This window comes from Chelmon rostratus, chromosome 9, assembly GCF_017976325.1.
Source record: "Chelmon rostratus isolate fCheRos1 chromosome 9, fCheRos1.pri, whole genome shotgun sequence".
Classification (NCBI taxonomy): Eukaryota; Metazoa; Chordata; class Actinopteri; order Chaetodontiformes; family Chaetodontidae; genus Chelmon; species Chelmon rostratus.
In genome coordinates, this window is record NC_055666.1 from 29,272,269 (window position 1) to 29,292,562 (window position 20,294).

General features: G+C 44.2%; 3 protein-coding genes across 6 annotated transcripts; 1 reads left to right on the forward strand and 2 right to left on the reverse strand.

Moving 5' to 3' along the window:
• Positions 1-301: 301 nt before the first annotated feature.
• On the forward strand, positions 302-8,556 carry LOC121611357 (MRN complex interacting protein). The gene is made up of 7 exons (XM_041943898.1): positions 302-436; positions 2,400-2,459; positions 2,895-3,001; positions 4,013-4,103; positions 4,214-4,335; positions 6,126-6,189; positions 8,002-8,556. The coding sequence occupies exons 1-7, from the start codon at positions 377-379 to the stop codon at positions 8,335-8,337; spliced, it is 840 nt and encodes a 279-aa protein (XP_041799832.1). The 5' UTR covers positions 302-376; the 3' UTR covers positions 8,338-8,556.
• A 10-nt stretch (positions 8,557-8,566) lies between these two features.
• Positions 8,567-12,821, reverse strand: sqstm1 (sequestosome 1). The gene is made up of 8 exons (XM_041943897.1): positions 12,523-12,821; positions 12,010-12,105; positions 11,519-11,799; positions 9,860-10,016; positions 9,634-9,702; positions 9,332-9,522; positions 9,033-9,204; positions 8,567-8,956 (listed from the first exon to the last, which is right to left on the reverse strand). Exons 1-8 carry the CDS (start codon positions 12,689-12,691, stop codon positions 8,793-8,795), a joined length of 1,299 nt encoding a protein of 432 aa, XP_041799831.1. The 5' UTR covers positions 12,692-12,821; the 3' UTR covers positions 8,567-8,792.
• Positions 12,822-14,322: 1,501 nt separating this feature from the next.
• Positions 14,323-20,005, reverse strand: rnf4 (ring finger protein 4). 4 transcript variants are annotated; one of them, XM_041944053.1, is made up of 10 exons: positions 19,796-20,002; positions 19,381-19,464; positions 18,699-18,811; positions 17,934-17,962; positions 16,832-17,054; positions 16,676-16,755; positions 16,300-16,312; positions 16,085-16,205; positions 14,874-14,925; positions 14,323-14,789 (listed from the first exon to the last, which is right to left on the reverse strand). In XM_041944053.1, the coding sequence occupies exons 4-10, from the start codon at positions 17,943-17,945 to the stop codon at positions 14,640-14,642; spliced, it is 651 nt and encodes a 216-aa protein (XP_041799987.1). In that variant the 5' UTR covers positions 17,946-17,962; positions 18,699-18,811; positions 19,381-19,464; positions 19,796-20,002; the 3' UTR covers positions 14,323-14,639. The 4 variants fall into 4 exon arrangements, with proteins under 4 accessions (XP_041799987.1, XP_041799986.1, XP_041799985.1 ...); XM_041944052.1 differs by having other exon boundaries at positions 19,381-19,501; XM_041944051.1 differs by lacking the exon at positions 19,381-19,464.
• Positions 20,006-20,294: the final 289 nt, after the last annotated feature.

Genomic DNA, 20,294 nt, shown 5'->3' on the forward strand with positions numbered 1-20,294 from the left:
TATTGTACCTCGTTACCTCTCTACCTTTTACCAGGCCTTTTGTACGATCATCTACAAAGGAAATTAAAATAATAAAATGAATACTGTATACATAAGCATATTTTATAAATGGTATCGTTTGGATGGTGCATTTATTGATTATTCCGATTTATTACTTTCAGAACACACACAGATAGATAAATACATAGACAGATAAACAGATCGGTGCAGTTGTCCTCCGGTCAAGCAGGGGGCGCGCTACTCTAATACAACGCTCACTCTACTTCTGCTCTGACGTACGGTGTGACGTTTCATCGGGAGTCAAACAGACCCGGGAAAAACTCAGACGGAGGACCAAAACAGAATCAGAACCGGAGCCGTTTAATATCTAACCGTCATGGTTCAGGAGTTTCACGTCCTCAGGTGTTTTTCCTGTCAGATCTTCCAGGTTCAACAGGTAACAAATACACTAGAGATAAACTGACTTCCATGCTAAAGACTTAGAGCCATGTTAAAGGCTAAGGGCCAGGCTAAAGGCTAACGGCCAGCCAGGTTGAAGAGCTACTTGAAGCTTCCGAACACATTACAAGCACTAACAAGTAATATCAGCATTTTGGAACATAAAACAGCAAACTTAAACTACTCAGTTCAGCACTAGGCATGATGGGAAATAAGGACTGTCACCAATAATGGAAAACAAGATGTGCAGGGCTGGCATGGAGATATTGACATGTCTCTGTTGTCTGTAATGTCCTACTGTTGTTGTCATTTTTAAAAAACTTTGTAAAACTTTATTAGCAAAGCAGTGACATCTGAAACAGAAACATTGATGTCACAAGCAGCAATCCTACAGCAGCCCACGATGCTCAGAGGATTAAATTCAATTCAAGAGAGAAAAAATGAACGTTAATTAAGATGGAGAATAAAACCCACTTGATACTGATAATAAGGATGAAAATAAAGATAAAACAATACAATAAAATATTAAAATCTAGGTAAAAATAGAGTAAAAATAGAAATAAGGATAAAGCATCAAATCACAGCATAAAATAATAAAATACAGGTAGAAATAGATTACATAGGATGAATAGAATTAAGTAAAATACAAATTTAAACAAAGTGCAGCAGGGCATCAGCATGAGGCAAAGACCTGTATCAGGAACGATACCTAATTATTTAAAGGCTAAAGTGAAGCTTTTAGCTTTCTTTTGAAAATATTCATCGAGCTGCTTCCTGATATCTGCAGGTGGTTGGTTCCAGAGCTTTGGGGCATAATGGACAAAGGCTGTGACACTGATTTTCTTTAGATTGTGAAATGATGGACCACTGAGCCGATAGAGTTACAGGCCTGCTTTGCACTGATCTCAGGGTTTTTGAGGCTGCTGCAACTTAGACTCATTTTTGTGAGGATTTGTGTGTGCCAACTAAAACCCTCTGCACATACAACAGCAATAAACCTGGTTCACAGCTGAACTCAGGCAGCTTCACCAGGAGAATTAACAACCATTCACATCTCCTCCACCGCTCTCACCCCTCTGTGCTGACCCCCACCAGTACTCAGGATTAGGGAACAGGATGTGTGTCACCTCTTCAAGAGACAGAAGATCAGTGAAGTCAGGAAAGCATCAGGCCTGGATGGTTTGCCCTCCACTGATCAGCTGACACCCACCTTCAACAGATCTTCAATAATCACTGGGGGGGTGTGAAGTAACTCCAGTACCAGAAAAATCCTCAATCTCAGGATTAAATGACTACAGACCCGTTGCCCTGACATCTGAGGTCATGAAATCCTTTGAGAGACTGCTGTTGACTCACCTATAAGACATCACAGCCCCCCTGCTGGGCCGCCTGCACTTTGCCAACTAGGCAAACAGGTTAGTAGAGGACGCAGTCAACACAGGACTGAACTACATCCTGCAACACATCGACCCCCCAGGGACATATGCAAAGATCCTAATTGTGGACTTCGGCTCTGCACCATCATCCCAGAAATCTCCCTCTCAGAACTCAGCCGGCTCCCTGTGCCAGCCTCCACCTGTCAATGGATAACACACTTCCTGTCAGACAGGAAGCAGCAGGTGAGGTTGTGGAAAATCACATCCAGCAGCTGGACCACCAGCTCTGGAGCCGCCCATCACCGTCCTCAACAACATTTCCACTGTGGAACCTTTTCTGCAATCTTCTATGACCGATGACCTAAGGTGGACGCTGTTCCCACCAGCCGTCAGCCTGATGAACCGTCAGCAGTCATACGGGGGGGGGGGTAGAATCAAATCTACATCACTTCCTGCTGTTCTCACCATCATACTTTAAGTCTTAAAGTATTGAAAAGGATGGTGAAGTCCTCCCTCTTGGTCTTGCCAAATTAAAAGTTTCATAGAGACTGACTAAGTGTCTTTGCCCTGTGCTCTGTCTGTCAGGTAAAGAAGGCGAACAGGTGGACCTGTAAACTGTGTGGAGAGAAACAGTCGCTGCTCAAGGTCAGAATATAACTTCAACTCTCTCATACATTGTATTGTATTGATATTAATGCAGTTATTGGTATCAATAACCAAACCTGCAAATCACAACAATTTGTTAATTATTTTCTCTACTCACTGAAGAATCATGAGTTTTTCTATAAAATATCAGAATATAATAAAAAAAAAATGCATGTCAGAGTTTCTCAGTGTCCAACATGTCTTCAAATGTCTTGTTTTCTAATTTTTATAGACAAAACAATCAGTGAAATCAATGAATAGATAAAATGATCTGCAGATGAATTGATAATGGAAATGACAGTTAACCTGTCCGTCACACTCAACCTGCTGATGTTGACGTGTGTAAACATGTGATCATGTGACCACAGTACAGCTGGTCCTCAGCTCATCATTACCTGTGTCACCCTGTTGGACTGCGTGCTGATTGGTTGACAGGAGTTTGGCCGGGGCTCCGGGGCCGACTGCAGACTTCATGTTCAGAAACTGAATGCCATGAGAGGAGCCGTGTTGGAAGAGCAGGAGCACAACATCTGGTCGCAAAGGTAAGCAACCTGTCCTGCAATACACAGCAGCTCTTTAAATACAAATATCCACAGTTCACCACATTTATGTGTTTGTCAGTACTGATGGGAAATATAGTTGATTGATTGAAGCAATAAATTCTTCAGCATGTATACTGACCAAAAATCTCCTGCACCCAGAGCTGTGCTGGCAGCACCTTCATGTACCAGGATGCATTGCACCTGAGCTTCTGATGCCCACACGCACATCGCCATGTATCACCAGTCTAGCCTATAGTAAATACTTTGTATACTTTGTTGTCCTCCGGTCCTCCGGTTGTTTGTGAGTTAACACATAGTGTTAACTCACAGAAATAAAGGCTGCTGGTCTTGGTTGTCTTTTCCAGTTTATCTTCAGCATTTTGAAGGTCTCCATCAACTCAGTTCAATTTTATTTATATAGCACCAAAAACACAAATCACCTTATCTGAGGGCACAGGTACAGACCAAACTCTTCATCTACAGAGACCAACAATTCCCTCATGAGCAAACACCTGGCATCACACCCCTGTTCAAGTCAAGATAAAATGTTCATAGGAAAGCACACACGGGCTCTCTGGGTGAGAGATTTCTGTTGATCAGAGGGCTCTGGGTTTGCTCTTACCTGCACAGGTTCTGGATGGCCCTGGTGGCTAACAAGACCTCAGCCTCTCTCCACTGCATTTCTTCAGATATATGCTCCATAACGTAATAAATCAGTAAAATAAATATGGTGGAAAGTCAGAGTCAGCCAAAACACTGAAATGTGTCCTGGTGGCGCCCTGAAAGCTCACCTGACTGAGAGCTCGCCAAAGTACCGAGGCTGTGTCCTTATGGCAGCGGCCCAGGTCCAAATCTGATCTGTAAGATATGTACAGATATTACAGATCAGATCTGTAAGATATCTTACTAAGGTGTTCTCACGTGGATGAACAGGCGTTCTCCCCTGGATGAACAGGTGTTCTCACCTGTTTACCTAGTCAGGTATTCTGATGGTCTGATGGTTGTAAACAGTAAGCAGGTGGAGGAAGACAGAGAGGATGAACCTGAGGAACACCGAGCCGACCAGGGGACCCCCCACCCCCACAGAGCCACACGCGCTCAGGTTATTTCACTTCTAAAGTTTTCTGCTTTAATATCCAAAAATATGGTATGAAGGTTGTAAAACAGACTTCCTGTTCATGCTCTGAGCTGTTTCTCTCTGACTGAACTCAGACGAGCTGCTGGAGCAAATACCTGGACGCACCAGAGGAGGCGGAGCCTGAGGAGGAGGAGGAGGAAGAGGAGCACGTTTTGATGGACAAGCAGCAGCTCCATGGCAACAACATGATTGACAGGTGTGCCTTGAGAGAGTGTTAAGTTGTACAGACCAAGGCCCCCTACCTGACGGTCAGCAGAAGGTTTCTAAAACATACCTGTGAGAGGCCGACCATGTGTTATGAAATGTTATTAATTTGATTTACAGCTGAGCTCACGACGTGTTCCTCAAGAGACTCAGTGATACGTCTGATACACAGTGAGAAGAAACTTTATGTTACTGTGAACACGAGTACAGATGGACTCCAGAGGTCACAAAGTGAAAGATTCTCTTTAACATTTTAATCAGATAATGTCTGTTTTAAAGTGAAAATAAGAAAAAGAGCAACATGAAGAAGTTTGGGCATCTGAACAGATTTGAGCTCTCCGATGTTTCGAGTTAGAAAGTTCGATCTTAAACGGCCGAGCAGTATTAGATAGTGAGGCAGACAATGATCGTCAACAGAACATTTCTTTACTTTCCTTCAGCATTTTAAACTTTATGCATCCAAACTGCTTTAACTGAAGCACAACACCTACACAGCGTGCTTAAAAGAACATGTTGTATAATAATCCAACGTTTACTGCACGATCAAACATCCCCGCGCTCACTAAGATGCTGCTTGTTCACCCGATGAAGATACAGCAGCCGGCTCCTGTTCATCCTCCTCCTCCTCCTCCTGTCGGCTGACAAACACATGCTTGACAGCTTCAGATTTCCCCAGCTGGGGATTAATAAAAAGAGAAGAATGAGACAGGCCTGTTTATTCAGCAGCAAAGAAACTGAAATATATGTAACTGCCCCCAAGTTCATGATGACTCATCAAAAATCATTTCATGCTTTACACCAGGGGTGTCCAAACTTTTTTCACCGAGGGCTGCAAACATAAAAATATAGGAGGGGCTGGGCCACTTTCTACAGGTGAGGTATATAGCCTCACCTTTAGTGTATTAAAGTTAGAAAAATCAATTCAAAGTTGGTTAAATTTGCTTTTTAGTTGAATATGATAACAGAAAAACTGCCTTCATCACAGCTTTCAGAAACAGATTTCTATTGATTTATTCAGAAAAAGGCTCGGCAGTTCATTCTCAGGACAGCAGCCTCAGGTTTCTTCTTAGTCAGGATGGTGACCCCCCCACAGTACAGAGAAAGAACAATAAAGGGGGAAATGGGATGGGTACATTTCAAGCTGTTATTGAAGTTAGTAGGCTTTTAATGTCAGAAGAAACTTTTCAACATGAACAGACTGAACTGGCCTTAATAACAGGAGTGCACATCCTCTTAGTGAGTTACTCTGCTGACTTTCAGCTGTGCTGGTTTTTAAATCGCTTGAGGCTCCGACCATCCGGCTGCGCTGCTGATCTGATGCCACCAGACAAATGTCACTTTGATCCAGGAGCGATCGAATCCGCATCAGTTGAGATCATCTGATTGTGCGCAGTTTGTGCGCTGTGCACAGCGACGTGTGCTCTGCGTGGAAACAAGAAACACGCATTTAAGAAAGTGGAGCAGTGACAGAATGATGCGGCATTATTGATCGTTGTCACACGTGTACCTGCACACTAGTTATGTGCATGCGTGCTAATTAACACACGGATACTGTGGAATATATTTAAACTCAGCTGAAGCGGGAACAGCATTGCACTCAGCGGGAGCTGTGATGGGGGCCGTAGTTTGGACACCCCTGCTGTACACGAACAGAGGGATTGGAAATGAAAACACACAGTTAGACATACGTCACTGCGTGTTTAAAGGTTTATGTTTATTCATGAATTCTGAAACCTCTTTTTTTAAAGGGCTGTGATTTTTAACCTTCCTGTTTTTTGACAGGAAGAGGAAGAGAAAGCGAGGATGGACAGACAGAGGAGGAGAGGACGGCTGGACACCTGAACAGGTAACATGGTGACATCACCACCAACATTTATTATCATTGACAAAACTTATGTCCCCCTTCATCATCAGTTTAGACGAGTATCTCAGCAGGTATGTATCAGCGGAGGGTTTGAAAGCTGTTATTATGTCCGTAAATTAATATTTCTGGTTGTGAACGTAGTTGTTTAGATTTCAAACATGTGGTCAGTTTATCAAAATAATGTTTGAGACCGACAAATCATCTCAGCCGCTAACAGCCTGGCTCCGGCACGAGCTTTCAGTCAGCATCCATGGGCTTCATCCTGTGGACAAAGTCAGCGTCATTGTCAATTACACCAAAGTGACAGGAGAATAGCACACACACACACACACACACACACAGTGTAGTGTAAATGCTGTGAGCTCATAGTGCAAGAACAGATGGCGGCAGGTTGTGTTTATGATGTCTATATAAAGTGTTTGTGCTGTGGGGGTCACTGTCCAGTCTTTTTGGGTGTAAAGGGGACAGAGTTTAACATTCTTACAGCCTGGTGGATGAAGCTGTCATATCACCTGTTTTATCAGGTGTGTTGGATGATGATGTCACAGTGCAGTCAGGTACAAGTGGGTTGGATGATGATGTCACAGTGCAGTCAGGTACAGGTGTGTTGGATGATGATGTCACAGTGCAGTCAGGTACAGGTGTGTTGGTGATGATGTCACAGTGCAGTCAGGTACAGTGTGTGGATGGTGATGTCACAGTGCAGTCAGGTACAGGTGTGTTGGTGATGATGTCACAGTGCAGTCAGGTACAGTGTGTGGATGGTGATGTCACAGTGCAGTCTGGTACAGGTGTGTTGGATGATGATGTCACAGTACAGTCAGGTACAGGTGTGTTGGTGATGATGTCACAGTGCAGTCAGGTACAGTGTGTGGATGGTGATGATGTCACAGTGCAGTCAGGTACAGTGTGTGGCTGGATGATGATGTCACAGTGCAGTCAGGTACAGGTGTGTTGGATGATGATGTCACATTGCAGTCAGGTACAGGTGTGTTGGTCAGGTACGGGTGTGTTGGATGATGATGTCACAGTGCAGTCAGGTACAGGTGTGTTGGTGATGATGTCACAGTGCAGTCAGGTACAGGTGTGTTGGTGATGATGTCACATTGCAGTCAGGTACAGGTGTGTTGGTCAGGTACAGGTGTGTGGATGATGATGTCACAGTGCAGTCAGGTACAGGTGTGTGGATGATGATGTCACAGTGCAGTCAGGTACAGGTGTGTGGATGATGATGTCACATTGCAGTCAGGTACAGGTGTGTTGGTGATGATGTCACATTGCAGTCAGGTACAGGTGTGTTGGTGATGATGTCACAGTGCAGTCAGGTACAGGTGTGTTGGTGATGATGTCACATTGCAGTCAGGTACAGGTGTGTTGGTCAGGTACAGGTGTGTGGATGATGATGTCACAGTGCAGTCAGGTACAGGTGTGTGGATGATGATGTCACAGTGCAGTCAGGTACAGGTGTGTTGGATGATGATGTCACATTGCAGTCAGGTACAGGTGTGTTGGATGATGATGTCACAGTGCAGTCAGGTACAGGTGTGTGGATGATGATGTCACAGTGCAGTCAGGTACAGGTGTGTTGGATGATGATGTCACATTGCAGTCAGGTACAGGTGTGTTGGATGATGATGTCACAGTGCAGTCAGGTACAGGTGTGTGGATGGTGACGGCAGGAAAACGGAGGACTCAGGACATTTCCCTGAGGAACTCCACATGTTCCTGAACACACAGAACATGTTGGACTGTTCCTTTAAACAATCAGTGTAACAGTCTGACTTGTGTCTGCAGTCAAACTGGTCCAGTCTGATGAAGAAACCCGTCAGACTCTCAGCCACAACCAGAACTGAAGATCTGAACCACTGGAGTTCTCCCACTAAGAAGAACGCCGAGGCTTCCAGTGTGAGCGGCGGTTCATTCCTCAGTTCTGACTGTCAGGTGAATGACGAGCCTTCCAGCACTGGGCGGAGTCAGTCAGCGGGCAGAGCTGCGTCACTGTGCTGTAACGACATCATCCACCAGACTCCGCCCACCATCCGGCCCCACCCCTTGCTTCCTGTCTCCTCCATGTTTGAGAGCAGTGAGGACTTCAGCTTCGACGAGTTTCTGACAGCTGAAAAGTTATAAGATGACTAATCAATGAGTCCGTCATTTCAGTTCTGAATTTTATATTGATCCATTCATCGGCTGTGAATGTGGGGAAGTACAAATGAACATATTCTAATAAATGTTTTCTGTAGTTTTTACTTTTAGTAGTATTTCTCCTTCTTTTGTACATTTTGACTAGAGGACACATTTCTGACCATGTTAACAGATTTATTGATCAGAAGAAATTAAAGTTGACGAGTCCAACAGGTTCAATTCTGCATGTTTTTATTGTTCAGATTACACAGAACAGCAGCATGTCGATGAATACAAAGATAGTCCACCCAGTAATCAGCTGAAGTATCGATTAACGAGACAAAGTATTGATTAGTAACTGTAATCAGATAACAGGAAACAACAGGGACATCTGCAGTATGAATCATTCTTAGACATCATTGGTTTAGTATAGATGTGTCAGCAGTGACATCGTGATGACATCAGCGCTGGTGTGGCCGGGGCTGTTTGGCGTACTGGATGGCGTCAAGCGCGGCGCCGATGTCGAAGTTTTTGGCCTGAAGGAGACGAGTCAACCAGCCGCCTTCATCGGTGAAACCCATCGACAGCATGAGAGACAGAGACTCCACTAGGCGGGGGTCTGCCTCTGCGAGGGGGGTCAGAGGTCAGCGGGGACATCATTCACAAGAATCCAACAGATCAGGGGGAGGACGGGGTCTTACCTTGGGGCAGGTGAGGGTACAGAGCAGCCTCCTTCAGACCTGTCGGACCCTGCTCTGCCGGCGGCGAGACCTGGTCCTGGTCCCTCGGCTGGAGGGACTGCAACTCTCCGGTGGAGGGGTCGACCTCTCTGGGGCTCAGGTGAGTCCACTCCTCATCGGAGTCTCTGCACACCTGAGGGGCAGACCGTGGCAGATTCACTGATTACAATGGAACAGAAGCATCACAGCTTTGAAGTTACCTGAAGCATCACACAGGTGAGCTGCTGTGAAAATCTGAACGATGTTTATGATCAACTGACCTTTGACCCCTTGCTGGCTCCTCCCTCATCATTGGTCCCACCCTCACTGCTGGCTCCACCTTCATCGTTGGCCCCACCCCCAGCACTGACTCCACCCCTTTCCATGTCTCCCTCCACCCCCCCACTCTGAGAGGGAGGGCTCACCTTCGTCCTCTGGCCCTCGTGTTCCACGTCGATGTCTACGTCGATACCTGCATGCACACGACACCTGTTCACTCGCAGCAAACGGGGAACGCCCCCCTACATTGCTTCACACCAGCTGCCAATCAGAAACCTGGACTGATGACAGTGACATCACTCACCCAGTGGGCTCAACATGGCCGCCACACCCTCGCCAATGTTCTTAAGGAAGTCCACGTTTGCCTGGGAGGCTGCAGACAGAGGTCAGAGGTCACAGTGATGTCACTGATGATGAGCGGTCATTCATGATCGTTAGAACATTCAGTTATCAGTTAATTGATAATTATTGTCAGTTTATAAAGAAACACTGAGAAGGAAACACTTATTAAAAAAGTTTCTAACACTGACCAGAGGGGGCGCTGCAGTCAGCAGAAGGTCTGGAGGATCCAGGCTGATCCTGATCCTGGTCCTGGTCCTGGTCTGCACTCGGGTTCTGAGCATGGTAAAGGTTCTGGTTCCACATGCAGTGTCTCATCCTCTTCATCCATTTCCCCCGAGGAAACCACTGCAAGCACAGAGTGAAGGGACGGTTCACCAAAACATCCTGACAGTCACAGCTCAGGGAATTAAAGCAGCTCCTTTCACCCCGAGTGCAGTCTGTCAGGCTCCTCTCGACACCCACCATACTACCAGTACACACATGTTATAGCATGTAGTCTGCAGTATAATCCATCTCTCTGTCATATACCTATAAACACACACACACTAATTTATACACTAATTTATATATATATTTATCTGAAGAACGTGTGCAGTGATAGACGTTATTTAACCGTCTGGAAACAGAGCAGACTCCGCAGCAGTGAGATGAACAGTCGAGCCGCCTCTTTCCATTCTAGCCTTGATTGGCTCAATCTTTTCACAACAAAAGCTCCTGTCTCAGGTGTGTTTACTGGACTTTTCCAGGGGAAGGCGTCAGCCTGCAGACACTGCTGAGGGCCTACAACAAACAACATCCTGCTTCGGTGCAAATACCCAGCATAAATTTCAAAATAAAAGCCTGGTTTAAAGTATCAAGTCAGTGGCTCTCTGGCCACACCCACCACCGATGCCACACAAACCAACCAGGACTGAAATCTGTGAGTTTTCCCTTTAAAAGAAGAACATTTGGATTATATTTGGAGCCTGTTGGAGTAACAGTAACTCTTCATCGTTTCACAAATGTTTTCTGGAAACAATGATGTCATTGTGTATTCATTATAGAGGAAACAGTTCTTACACTACAATTAATATCTTAATTATTTATCGTAATCTCGAAAATCACCTGAAGATAAAAAACATTCAAACTGCTGAATTAAACCAGTTGAATGAGTAAAGACAATAAAGCTTTAACTTCCTGCGAATGATTGAACCCGTCAGTCAAACGCGCGGACGACCAGGAAGTGCAGCGGCGAGTCTAAAGGAGTTCACCTTTTGAAGAATCATTGCTGTTCTAACCAGCGCAGCTTTACAACTCAGCCAATCAAATCTGTGCATTCTGACAGCTGGTGGCTGCGTCCAGTCAGAGATTTTCTTTTTAACAGACACATATGAGGAGGGCGAGATCCATCGCCACGGCCCCCGGCCATCCGGGCCACAGACTGTACCACCTCCATCAGGAAAGCGGTCAATTGGATGAACAAGGAAACTGAGCAGCGGCGCCAGAGGCCGAGAAGTCTGAACAGGTTCTGACCAATCAATACACAACGTAGAATATTTACTCTGAAGACGCTCGAATCCTTGTCGTTCATTGGACACACTGTTATTTCCTGGAAACTCCGTGAAAGTTACTGAGATATAACAGACATGTGAAATAAATATTTATCTAAACTTCAGGTGAGTCTGACCGAAGCTGCATGTTAATGAAGTTGACCAATGAAATTCAACAAGTTATTCATATTTTGAATATTTTACTGAAGCTGCTGTGACTCCAAAGAAACCTGCACCAAGTCACTTCAATGCAGTGATGTCACAGTGTACTTAGAATACACTGTGACATCACTGGTTATTTCCCATGATGCCCCTCACCTGCAGCGGGTGCCAGATGGGCAGCAGAGCATGCTCAGTGTGCGTCCCTCGAGCCTGGCAGGCGGGGCACAGGTCGTAGTTTGGACAGACCGAACACTTGAAGCGAGTTCCCACCACGGGGCCGTCGCAGCCGTCGCAGGTGACGTTAGGGTGGAGGGCGGGGGGCGGTGCCATGTGAGGGGGCGGGGGCTGAGGAGCTCCGGGCGGTGGAGGAGGAGGGTGGCCGAAGAGGAACGGAGGGAAGGCATGAAGAGGAAAGTCTCGACGGTGCTCCTTTTTCTCTGAAAGAATTCAATAAAACAAAAGTTTTGATTAAATCATTCAACAAAAACGTCGATTAATTTAATTTAATGACGATTTAATGTCGTCGTATCACACTCGTCCTGTGCTGTTAAAAAAAAAACAATGTTTCCTCCAGTAATTGTTTCCTTCCTTCATCTGTGATGAAGCTGATGTTCAGGTAGGGTTCAGGTGAGGTTGTGTGTTTCTACCTTTGATGAAGAGGCGGAAGGTGGCGTCCTTCATGCAGGCCAGGCCCATCATCAGCTCATCATCAGAGGAAAATGCCACCAGGTCTCCATCTTCATCTGAAGGATACACACATCATCATCATCGTGATAACGTGATGTTTTATCAGATTAAATAACACAACACATTAAGTTTAACTCTTTTTCTTTTAGTTTATTTGCATGTTTTTACACTTTAAATAGAACAAAAAAAAAAAAAAACAGGTATCAAAGCGAACATGAATGGAATAAAGCGCAGAGCTCACAAGCCCCGCCCACAGCCCTCAGCAGGTGTCAGTGAGCACACCTGAGTTCTGCTAGCTTCTATTTAAAGCATCACTTTGACCCAGTTTAACTCGATTAACTGGTTTTAACTTTAGGTTTCTACATTGAAGACGATAATTTACTTTTTCTAAATATATTCTGCGTGTGAGTCTTAATAACTGACGTGTATAAACCAGGTAGAAGGTGATTAAAGTCTGTCATGTTGACACTGACCTCTGTAGTACATGTTGAAGCTGCTGCTCTTCAGGTTGCTGAACACTCCGGCGGTTTTCCTGCTCAGATACTCGAAGCTGCAGGAAACGTCCTGATCCACGGCGAACCTCCGCACCTCTTTCACAGACTCATCTTTCCCCAACAGGTAGGCCTTCACCGTCACCGACATGTTGCTCCAGGTACGGACACACAACAGACTGCTCTGAACAAACCGAACCAGACTCCCACTTCACAGACTCTGAGACCAGGAGACAAACTTTGTGACGCAGCTTCAAATCCGCTCTGTCTTCTTTATGTTTACTTCCGTGATAAACGTCACTGTCGTCAGGAGAAGTAAATATTGACGCGTTCTCTCATTGGTCCGCTGACGGAGTCCCGCCCAGCTGACCAATGAGAAGCCGAGGAATGACTCTGCACTTTCATGGAATTCCCCCTGTGAGTCACCTGACCAATCAGATTTAACCGTTCATATTAAAGAAAACGCTGTGTCATCGTTATGAGAGTCACTTTTGCTCGAGTTTAAGCACTGAAATATATAACGTTGACTAAGTGTTTCATAATTTGTTCATTCAAACAAAACAGCATAAATATGTTCAATAAACCTGATTTCTTTCCTCATGAATTGATTTAAAATGTCAAAAACTGTCCAAAGTTCAGTTTACAATCACAGAAGAAACAGCAAATATTCAAATTTTAGAATCCTAAACAAACATTTGACCAAATCAATAACCAAAAAGTTGTCGATGAATTTTCTGTTGAATCAATAATCTACAAATCAATTCAGCTCTATTATTGATCTTAAATGTAAAATGAAAGAAAAACAAGAGAAATCTAAATTAATGGAAGACAGTTTCCACGGTGATGTCAGATCACTTTCTGTAAAGATTTAAACTGATTTCCGGTCAAATGGTTCCACTGACTGGACGTTTGTTGAATTGTCTGAAAAAATTAAATATAAATATTTTTTTGTATATCAATCTAGATTCTTTATCGTTGAACATGTGTAATCCAGGATGACTGTGAAAGTTGTTTTTTTTTTTTAATAAATTCAAAATACAAACAAGATTTAAACAGATTTCAAATATCTGAGTTTTTTCTTGCTTCATTTTGTAAACAGCTGATGTTCTTCAGATATGTTATTTTGGATTAATGCTAATTAATGCTTTACTAATGATATTCAGCTCCTTGGTTCAGCTATAAATCTGTTTTCTAGAAGTTGCTCAGGGGTGACATCACTCTGTATGGGATGTTCCAGCAGCCAATCAGCAGCAGAGTTCGTGTCAGGTGACTGTGAGTCATCAGTCTTATGACCTGAGTGCTGTGGAGAATCTGAAGTGACTCAGAGTCATAAGATGAACACAAACAAACTGATCTGATGATAAAACCGGGTCTGTCGTCCCACAATGCATCACTCTGCACAGCAACAGCTGCTTTGCTGGTGATAAAGTTTTAAAAAGAGTTTCAAATAAAAATAGAAAACTGCAATAAATCTCAGTCTTTCTTTTCATTCAAGTCAATGTATGTAACTAAATACTTTTACTCTATTACAACTGTAATGTATTTTACATATTTTTGTGCTTGTGCTGCTTCACAGTTCAGATATGAATATTGTGCTTTATTTATCTGAGAGATTATTAATACAAACAATCTAAATTATTCTAATTTGATTTGTTAAATAGCACTGCACAAGCTGTCTCTGTTGCCGTTGGTTTGGTTACCTGTGTGCTCTCTGACTCACCTGGTCTCTGTTTGTGATGTTTTAGTTTCAGCTGGAAGCAGAAATGTAAAAACAAGTTTTCACAGAATTCAATAAAATTTATTTCTACTTTATCACATCTTATTAGCCACAAAAAAATAAGGTCCAGCCCAAAAAAGAGAGACAAAAACAAAAACGTATTTCTGAGCTGAAAGCTAAAGAACAAACTATATCAAAGATATCCAATATGATCAATAATATACATTAAATCAATGAAGTCAATCATCACCCTAAATGCAGCTCCGACAGAAAGTCTTTTGTTTCTACAAGAAAAAAAATCAGCAGCAAAAAAAAAACCATCCTGATTTGATGATGTCACTGGAAAAAAGCAGCAGCAGTGTGTGATGATGTCAGAGTGATGTCAGATATAGAGGGGGTGGTACTGCCGGTGGGTCAGTCTCTTCCTGCAGGTAGGACAGGTGTGTGATGATGTCAGAGCGTCTCTCAGACACTGGCTGCAGAACACATGACCACATTTAGTGGAAACGACCAATCGGCCGCTCTCTATGATCTGCGAAGGAAAGAACAACCAGCCGGTCAGAGCGCGGGATTCTGCCTGCTGTCCAGGTGTGTAACAGGTTTGTTTGAGTCTCACCTCAGAGTACGAGTCAAGACAGATGGGACAGCTGATCGTCCCTGGAGTCGACCTGAGACACAGAAAGATTTTTTGCCGTCACATCATACAAAGAGACTGTAAGCGGGGCTCAGTCTATCACCTGGAGCTTATTTATAGTCGCACTGGAGCACCAGTATCTCAGTCCAAAGCACTAACTGGTGTGACCGTAGTCTCTGTTGAGATCCAACCTTTTTGGTCGACCTCGTGGTCAACCAGGGTCTAACAATGAGGGTGGGCTGAGCAAAGAGTCTGAGCAGGTCCACTGAAGGATCCAACATCTGGACTTTGTGAAGACAGGTACAAAATCCACTCTGTCTAGAAAGCTGCAGTACTGCATCAATACAGTACTCAGTGAGTACAGAAGTACAGTACTGTAGGACTGTAAAAAAATAAAGTATGTTTCAAGTATTTGGGAAATGTATTCCTACACAGTATTTACAGTATTTTTCTATTTGCAGAACTGAAAGAGTACCAACACAAGCTGGGGGGGACGTCTTCTGTCTCCTGAACAGGAAACTGAAATCATGAACACGGTCTTAGAAAATAGCATCACAACAAATACTCAGAAAAATAATAGAAAAACACGATAGATTCAAAACACTGAAGCTGATCGACACTGGATGAAGCAGATCTACAGGGCGCCATCTGAACACAACTGCAGTCGTACACAACATCACATGATGCATACTCTTAACACTGTGTAAATGCTAATGCCAGGCGACATCGCCCCCCCGGCTTGGTCAGGGGAAACATTGCTCGGGATGTGGACGGGGTGCTTCGGCCAGACTGAAACAGACGAGAGCGTGCAGCGTAGTTTTTTTTACTGTAACTGTACACAGTAAATTCTTCTGTTTGTCTGTGTAACTTTGTGTTGTTGGGGTGTACACCGTGTACGCTGTTTTCGTCACAGAGTACGTACTGTGTGTAGTAAGTGAACAAAGACAGGCCTCAGTCATGATGATGAATGAAGAAGAAGAGTTTACCTTTCGTCAGGGTTAAACTGGCTCTTAGAAATGTCTTCACGTGATGGACTGGGTCCAAAATAACATTCTGAGAAGAAATAACTTTGTTTTGAATGTAAAGTTTCATTTTCAGGAGAATTGGGGTTTTTTTTGATTTGTGTAGAGTTCTGAGGGTACGAGGCACGCTTTCAGAAATGTGTGGAAACAATGAAGTGATCAGTCTATTACCTGGACGAGCTGTTGGTGTGTAGCGATGACATCATTGCAGCGTTGAGAACGGGGGGCGTGTCCTCATCTTCATCGCTGCTGACGACGTAACTCTCAGCCGCGGTGACTCTGTTCTGAGGACCTGACGGAGGACATCCAGACAAACGTGGGACTGTTCTTTTACTGAACCTTTATTTCAACACGGCGACCGAAACTCAGACAGAATAAAGTTTTACCTTCATCCACCAGCTCGATCGTCACGGCAACAGCAGAACAAACACAAAGAGCAGAAGAGGAATTTAGTTTGATCAGTTTTCTCTTCAACAAACGGCAGAGTGTGTGTTTCTTTGTGTACTGTGTGTATTAGAGGTGAGTCATCGCTCATAATCATACTTTTTAATTTGATCAAACGAGTCATGTTAATAATAATATTCAGACTTGTTGACGTAATGACGGCATACCGTTACACAGAAACAACAAATATGGCTGACAGCGAGAGTCACACTGAGTTCTACATCGAGCAGACAAACCACGAGCTCGGCAGAGAGCGGCTGTTTCGTATCGTTCAGAATATCTACTATGTGTGTATTACTACCGTGTATTAGTTGTTACCAGTACGGAGTCGTTGTTGGTCAGGTCGACCACCGCGGCTTCTGATCCTTCACGGGTCAGATCCACCACCTCCTCCACACCTGAACACACATTAGTTGATTGTTATCGATTAGCATCGTCAGATCTGATCAATAGAGAGCACTGATCTGTACTGACTGTCCTCGGTGTTGTCCATCACATCGATGGTCTCTGTGGGGGGTGCGGGGTCCTCATCAGAAGTCCTGCTAATGCTACCTGGTCTGTTAGCAGTCCTGGCAGCTGTTCTGTTAGCTGTCCTGTTAGCCACTCTCCTGGCTGCTCTGTTTGCATTAGCTCCTCTGCTGGTCTTGGTGCTGGGTCTGGAAACCAGAGGACTTCCTGTGGTCCTCTTCCTCTGAGCCTGAACACACACAGAACATCACAGACTCGTTACGTCACAGCAGTGGGCGGGGCTTCATCCACCTGAACAGGTGACAGCTTCCTCCTGTCTGTCTGAGTTCAGTCGGCTGCTGCAGGTGATGAGTGTCATCACAAACACACCCACAGTCCACCGCTGGGTTCGTTAAAGGACCAATTCAACACCCCTCTCCTCACCCTCTCCTCACCCTCCCCACGGCGGCACATGAAGGTCCCTCTCTAGAGTCAGTGTCTGGTTTGTCGTTCTCTCCTGCAGGAACAGTGGCCTCATTGGACGAGGAGCTGCTCCCTCTGCAGATGCCGTACAGAGACTCATTCTGAGGTAACGTGACGTTTGAATGACTGCAAAGGTTTGATGCTGAAGAAGCTTCAGATCTTATCATCATTACCCAAACTGCCGTAAGCTAGTGGTAGTTAGCTCAGTTAGCCGTGCAGCTAGTGGCCCCATTAGCTGACTGGAGCCTACGTGAAGGAGAGCTCGGAGCACCGGGGGATTGCTGGTCATCAGAACCGGACTCAGCAGCTTCCTGCTGAACGTGACCAGATCAGGACCGAACCCAAACCCCGAGACAGAAGGAGGTCAGTTTGGAGGGAGAACTGTACTAAAGTGAGTCACAGCGGTCCTGTACGTTAATATTTAATCATTCTCTGACACTGACAGTCAACCAATCAGTACACTGACGGAACATGATGTCATCCTTTCCCCTCAGCTGTTTTGTGAAAATATGTAAAGGCATTTAGAAGCAGTGATCTGAGTCAGCTCCAGGGTCAAGACGACTTTGCTAGAAGCAGAACAAGCAGAAAAGTTCTTTATGCAGAAAACATTCAGCTGAAATGAGTCGAGAAGAACGAGGAAACTTACAGAGCTGCTCATATCAGACACTGACGACACTGCGGAGGAAACACAAACAGAGTTCAATTATATTTCCAGAAGGCAAATCACAACAAAACTTATCTCATGATACTTTTCACATGGGGTGGGGGGTGGGGGGCGAGGCACTACGAAGTCAGTCCTACGCAGCCTGGCTGTCTTTGTGTGACGCAGTCAGACACGATGGTGGTTATCAACAGTCTTTATGGACCCAGGTTTTCTTCATCGGGCTCTGGTGCATCATTTCATTCTTCTTCTGCTGGGGGGGTGACATTGCACTCCGGCCATGTATGCAGTTTTTTTTAAAGAATAAAGCAGAGATCATTTTCTCCACTCCATGAAAAAAACCTTGGACACATTATTGTGAAGACAGTCATGTCTGACTGTCTTCTGTTGACTGTCTTTGTCCAACATACAAGAGAGAAATTCACTCCCCAGTCTGTCATCATTGTTAAACAATCTAACTACGCACTCATTAAATTAAATTGCACCCTTTGGGACCCTCCTCATCCTGGGAACATGCACCAACATGAATGGATTGTAGGAGAAGCATCTAACACTGGACACAACATGTCACACAGGAGTTACACTGTCCCTAATGAAAGACAAATCACTGTAGTTTTGGACAAAGTCAAAGTGAAATCAGTTTTACTGATTGATTATTTATTACAGGTAATATTCAGACTGATGGATTTTCTAATCAGTGTTCTGCTGTACGGATGATCTACTGTGTTAAATCCAAAGTGTTAATATTACCTGAAGCAAAAGGGAAAAATGTTTTTCTGTTGAATGCATGTAGGCTCCTACAAACTCCCAACAAAATCTCCTCCACAGCTGGTCAGGTGTGCAGCATCAGTTACCATGGAGATCTAGCCACATCAAAAGAGAAACACCTTTGTAACATTAAAAACTGGGGCTGTAGGCTCAACATACCTATATAACCATTAATCTCACCTCGTCGTACACCCTCAGGTCTAGACCAGACTCTTTAAAAACAGTTGGCGATGAAGAGGAGAAACGAAGGGACAGATACAGGAAATCTTTCCTGCCACTCGCCATTAGACTAACAGCTAAAAAAAAATAAATAAATCTCTTTTTTACGATACTTCTTATCACTACTGTTTGCTACTTTTGATATTTTCTTATATATAGTTTGTTCTTTACAGTCCTATTTCACAAATTTTCACTTTTTTCACTGTGTGTATGCTTACAGTCACGGTACACTTTATTTTCTGCCATTTGCTGTAGATTTTCTTTTTTGTGCAGTACTTTTCATTACTACTGTTTGATATTTTGCCATTATGTATATAATTTTTTACTGCTCGCTATTTTGCACTGCAATTTCCCAGCTTGGGATAAATAAAGTATATCTATCTATCTAACAGCTAAAATAAGAAGAATAGAAATATGACTAATAATAATAATTGTATGTGCATACTTGAATATGTGGTGGTTTATGGCAGCAGATGGAGAAACAGACGTTCAGATGGTCTAACTGTAGGTCCAGAACACACCTGATGTTCTGTTGGCATCATATGAGCAGTCAGTCTGGAGAGAACCTGACACACATAGAACACTCTGACTGACAGCTTGTACCCACAGTCGTTAGCATGTAGTTAGCTAGCAGCCGGATGTAGCCGGTGCGGTGTTCAAATCTGTTCCCCTTCACGACGCGTTTTCTGCCGCGTTGTTCTCTACGATTAACGTTAGTTAAAAAGTAGTATGGTTTAAGTATCAGTCAGAGGTGACTAAGGATTCAAAATTCCGACGGAGATACACATTTTTTACACAGCAGTAACAACAGTTAGAGGTTAGCATCTAGCAGTAAGCAGCAGTTAGCAGTCTTCACTCACCGTCACTGTGTTTTCTCGCCTGTTAGCAGTTAGCCGCTGTGCAGTTTAACGGCTGCATTAACGTTCACACACAATACAAACGCATAAAGCCACTCATTTATTCCCGCCGAGCAGCTGATGCTAATGTTTTCTTCTTCGTCGTTGTCTTCTTCGTCTTCTTCTTCTTCGAGGTTTTACGGCAGCTGGCATCCACGATATTGCATTACTGCCACCATCCGCTTTTACTCTCCATCTTTACCCATTTCAGGGGGAGATACTATAGCGCCCCCTCGAGCCGCCTGTCCAGTACAGTCGTTCTTAGAGAGCCAAATATCCATTTCCTCTCTTGCACATCGTCCCCACAGTCTAATATACTTTTAACGTTGTCCTCCACCTGTTCTGTTTTCTGTAACTGTGTCATCACTTCTGGCCTGTCACCATGACAGTGTCACGTGTACATTTCCTGCACGATTTAAGAATATGCTCACCTGTTTCTGCCTCATGACACTGATTGCAGAGG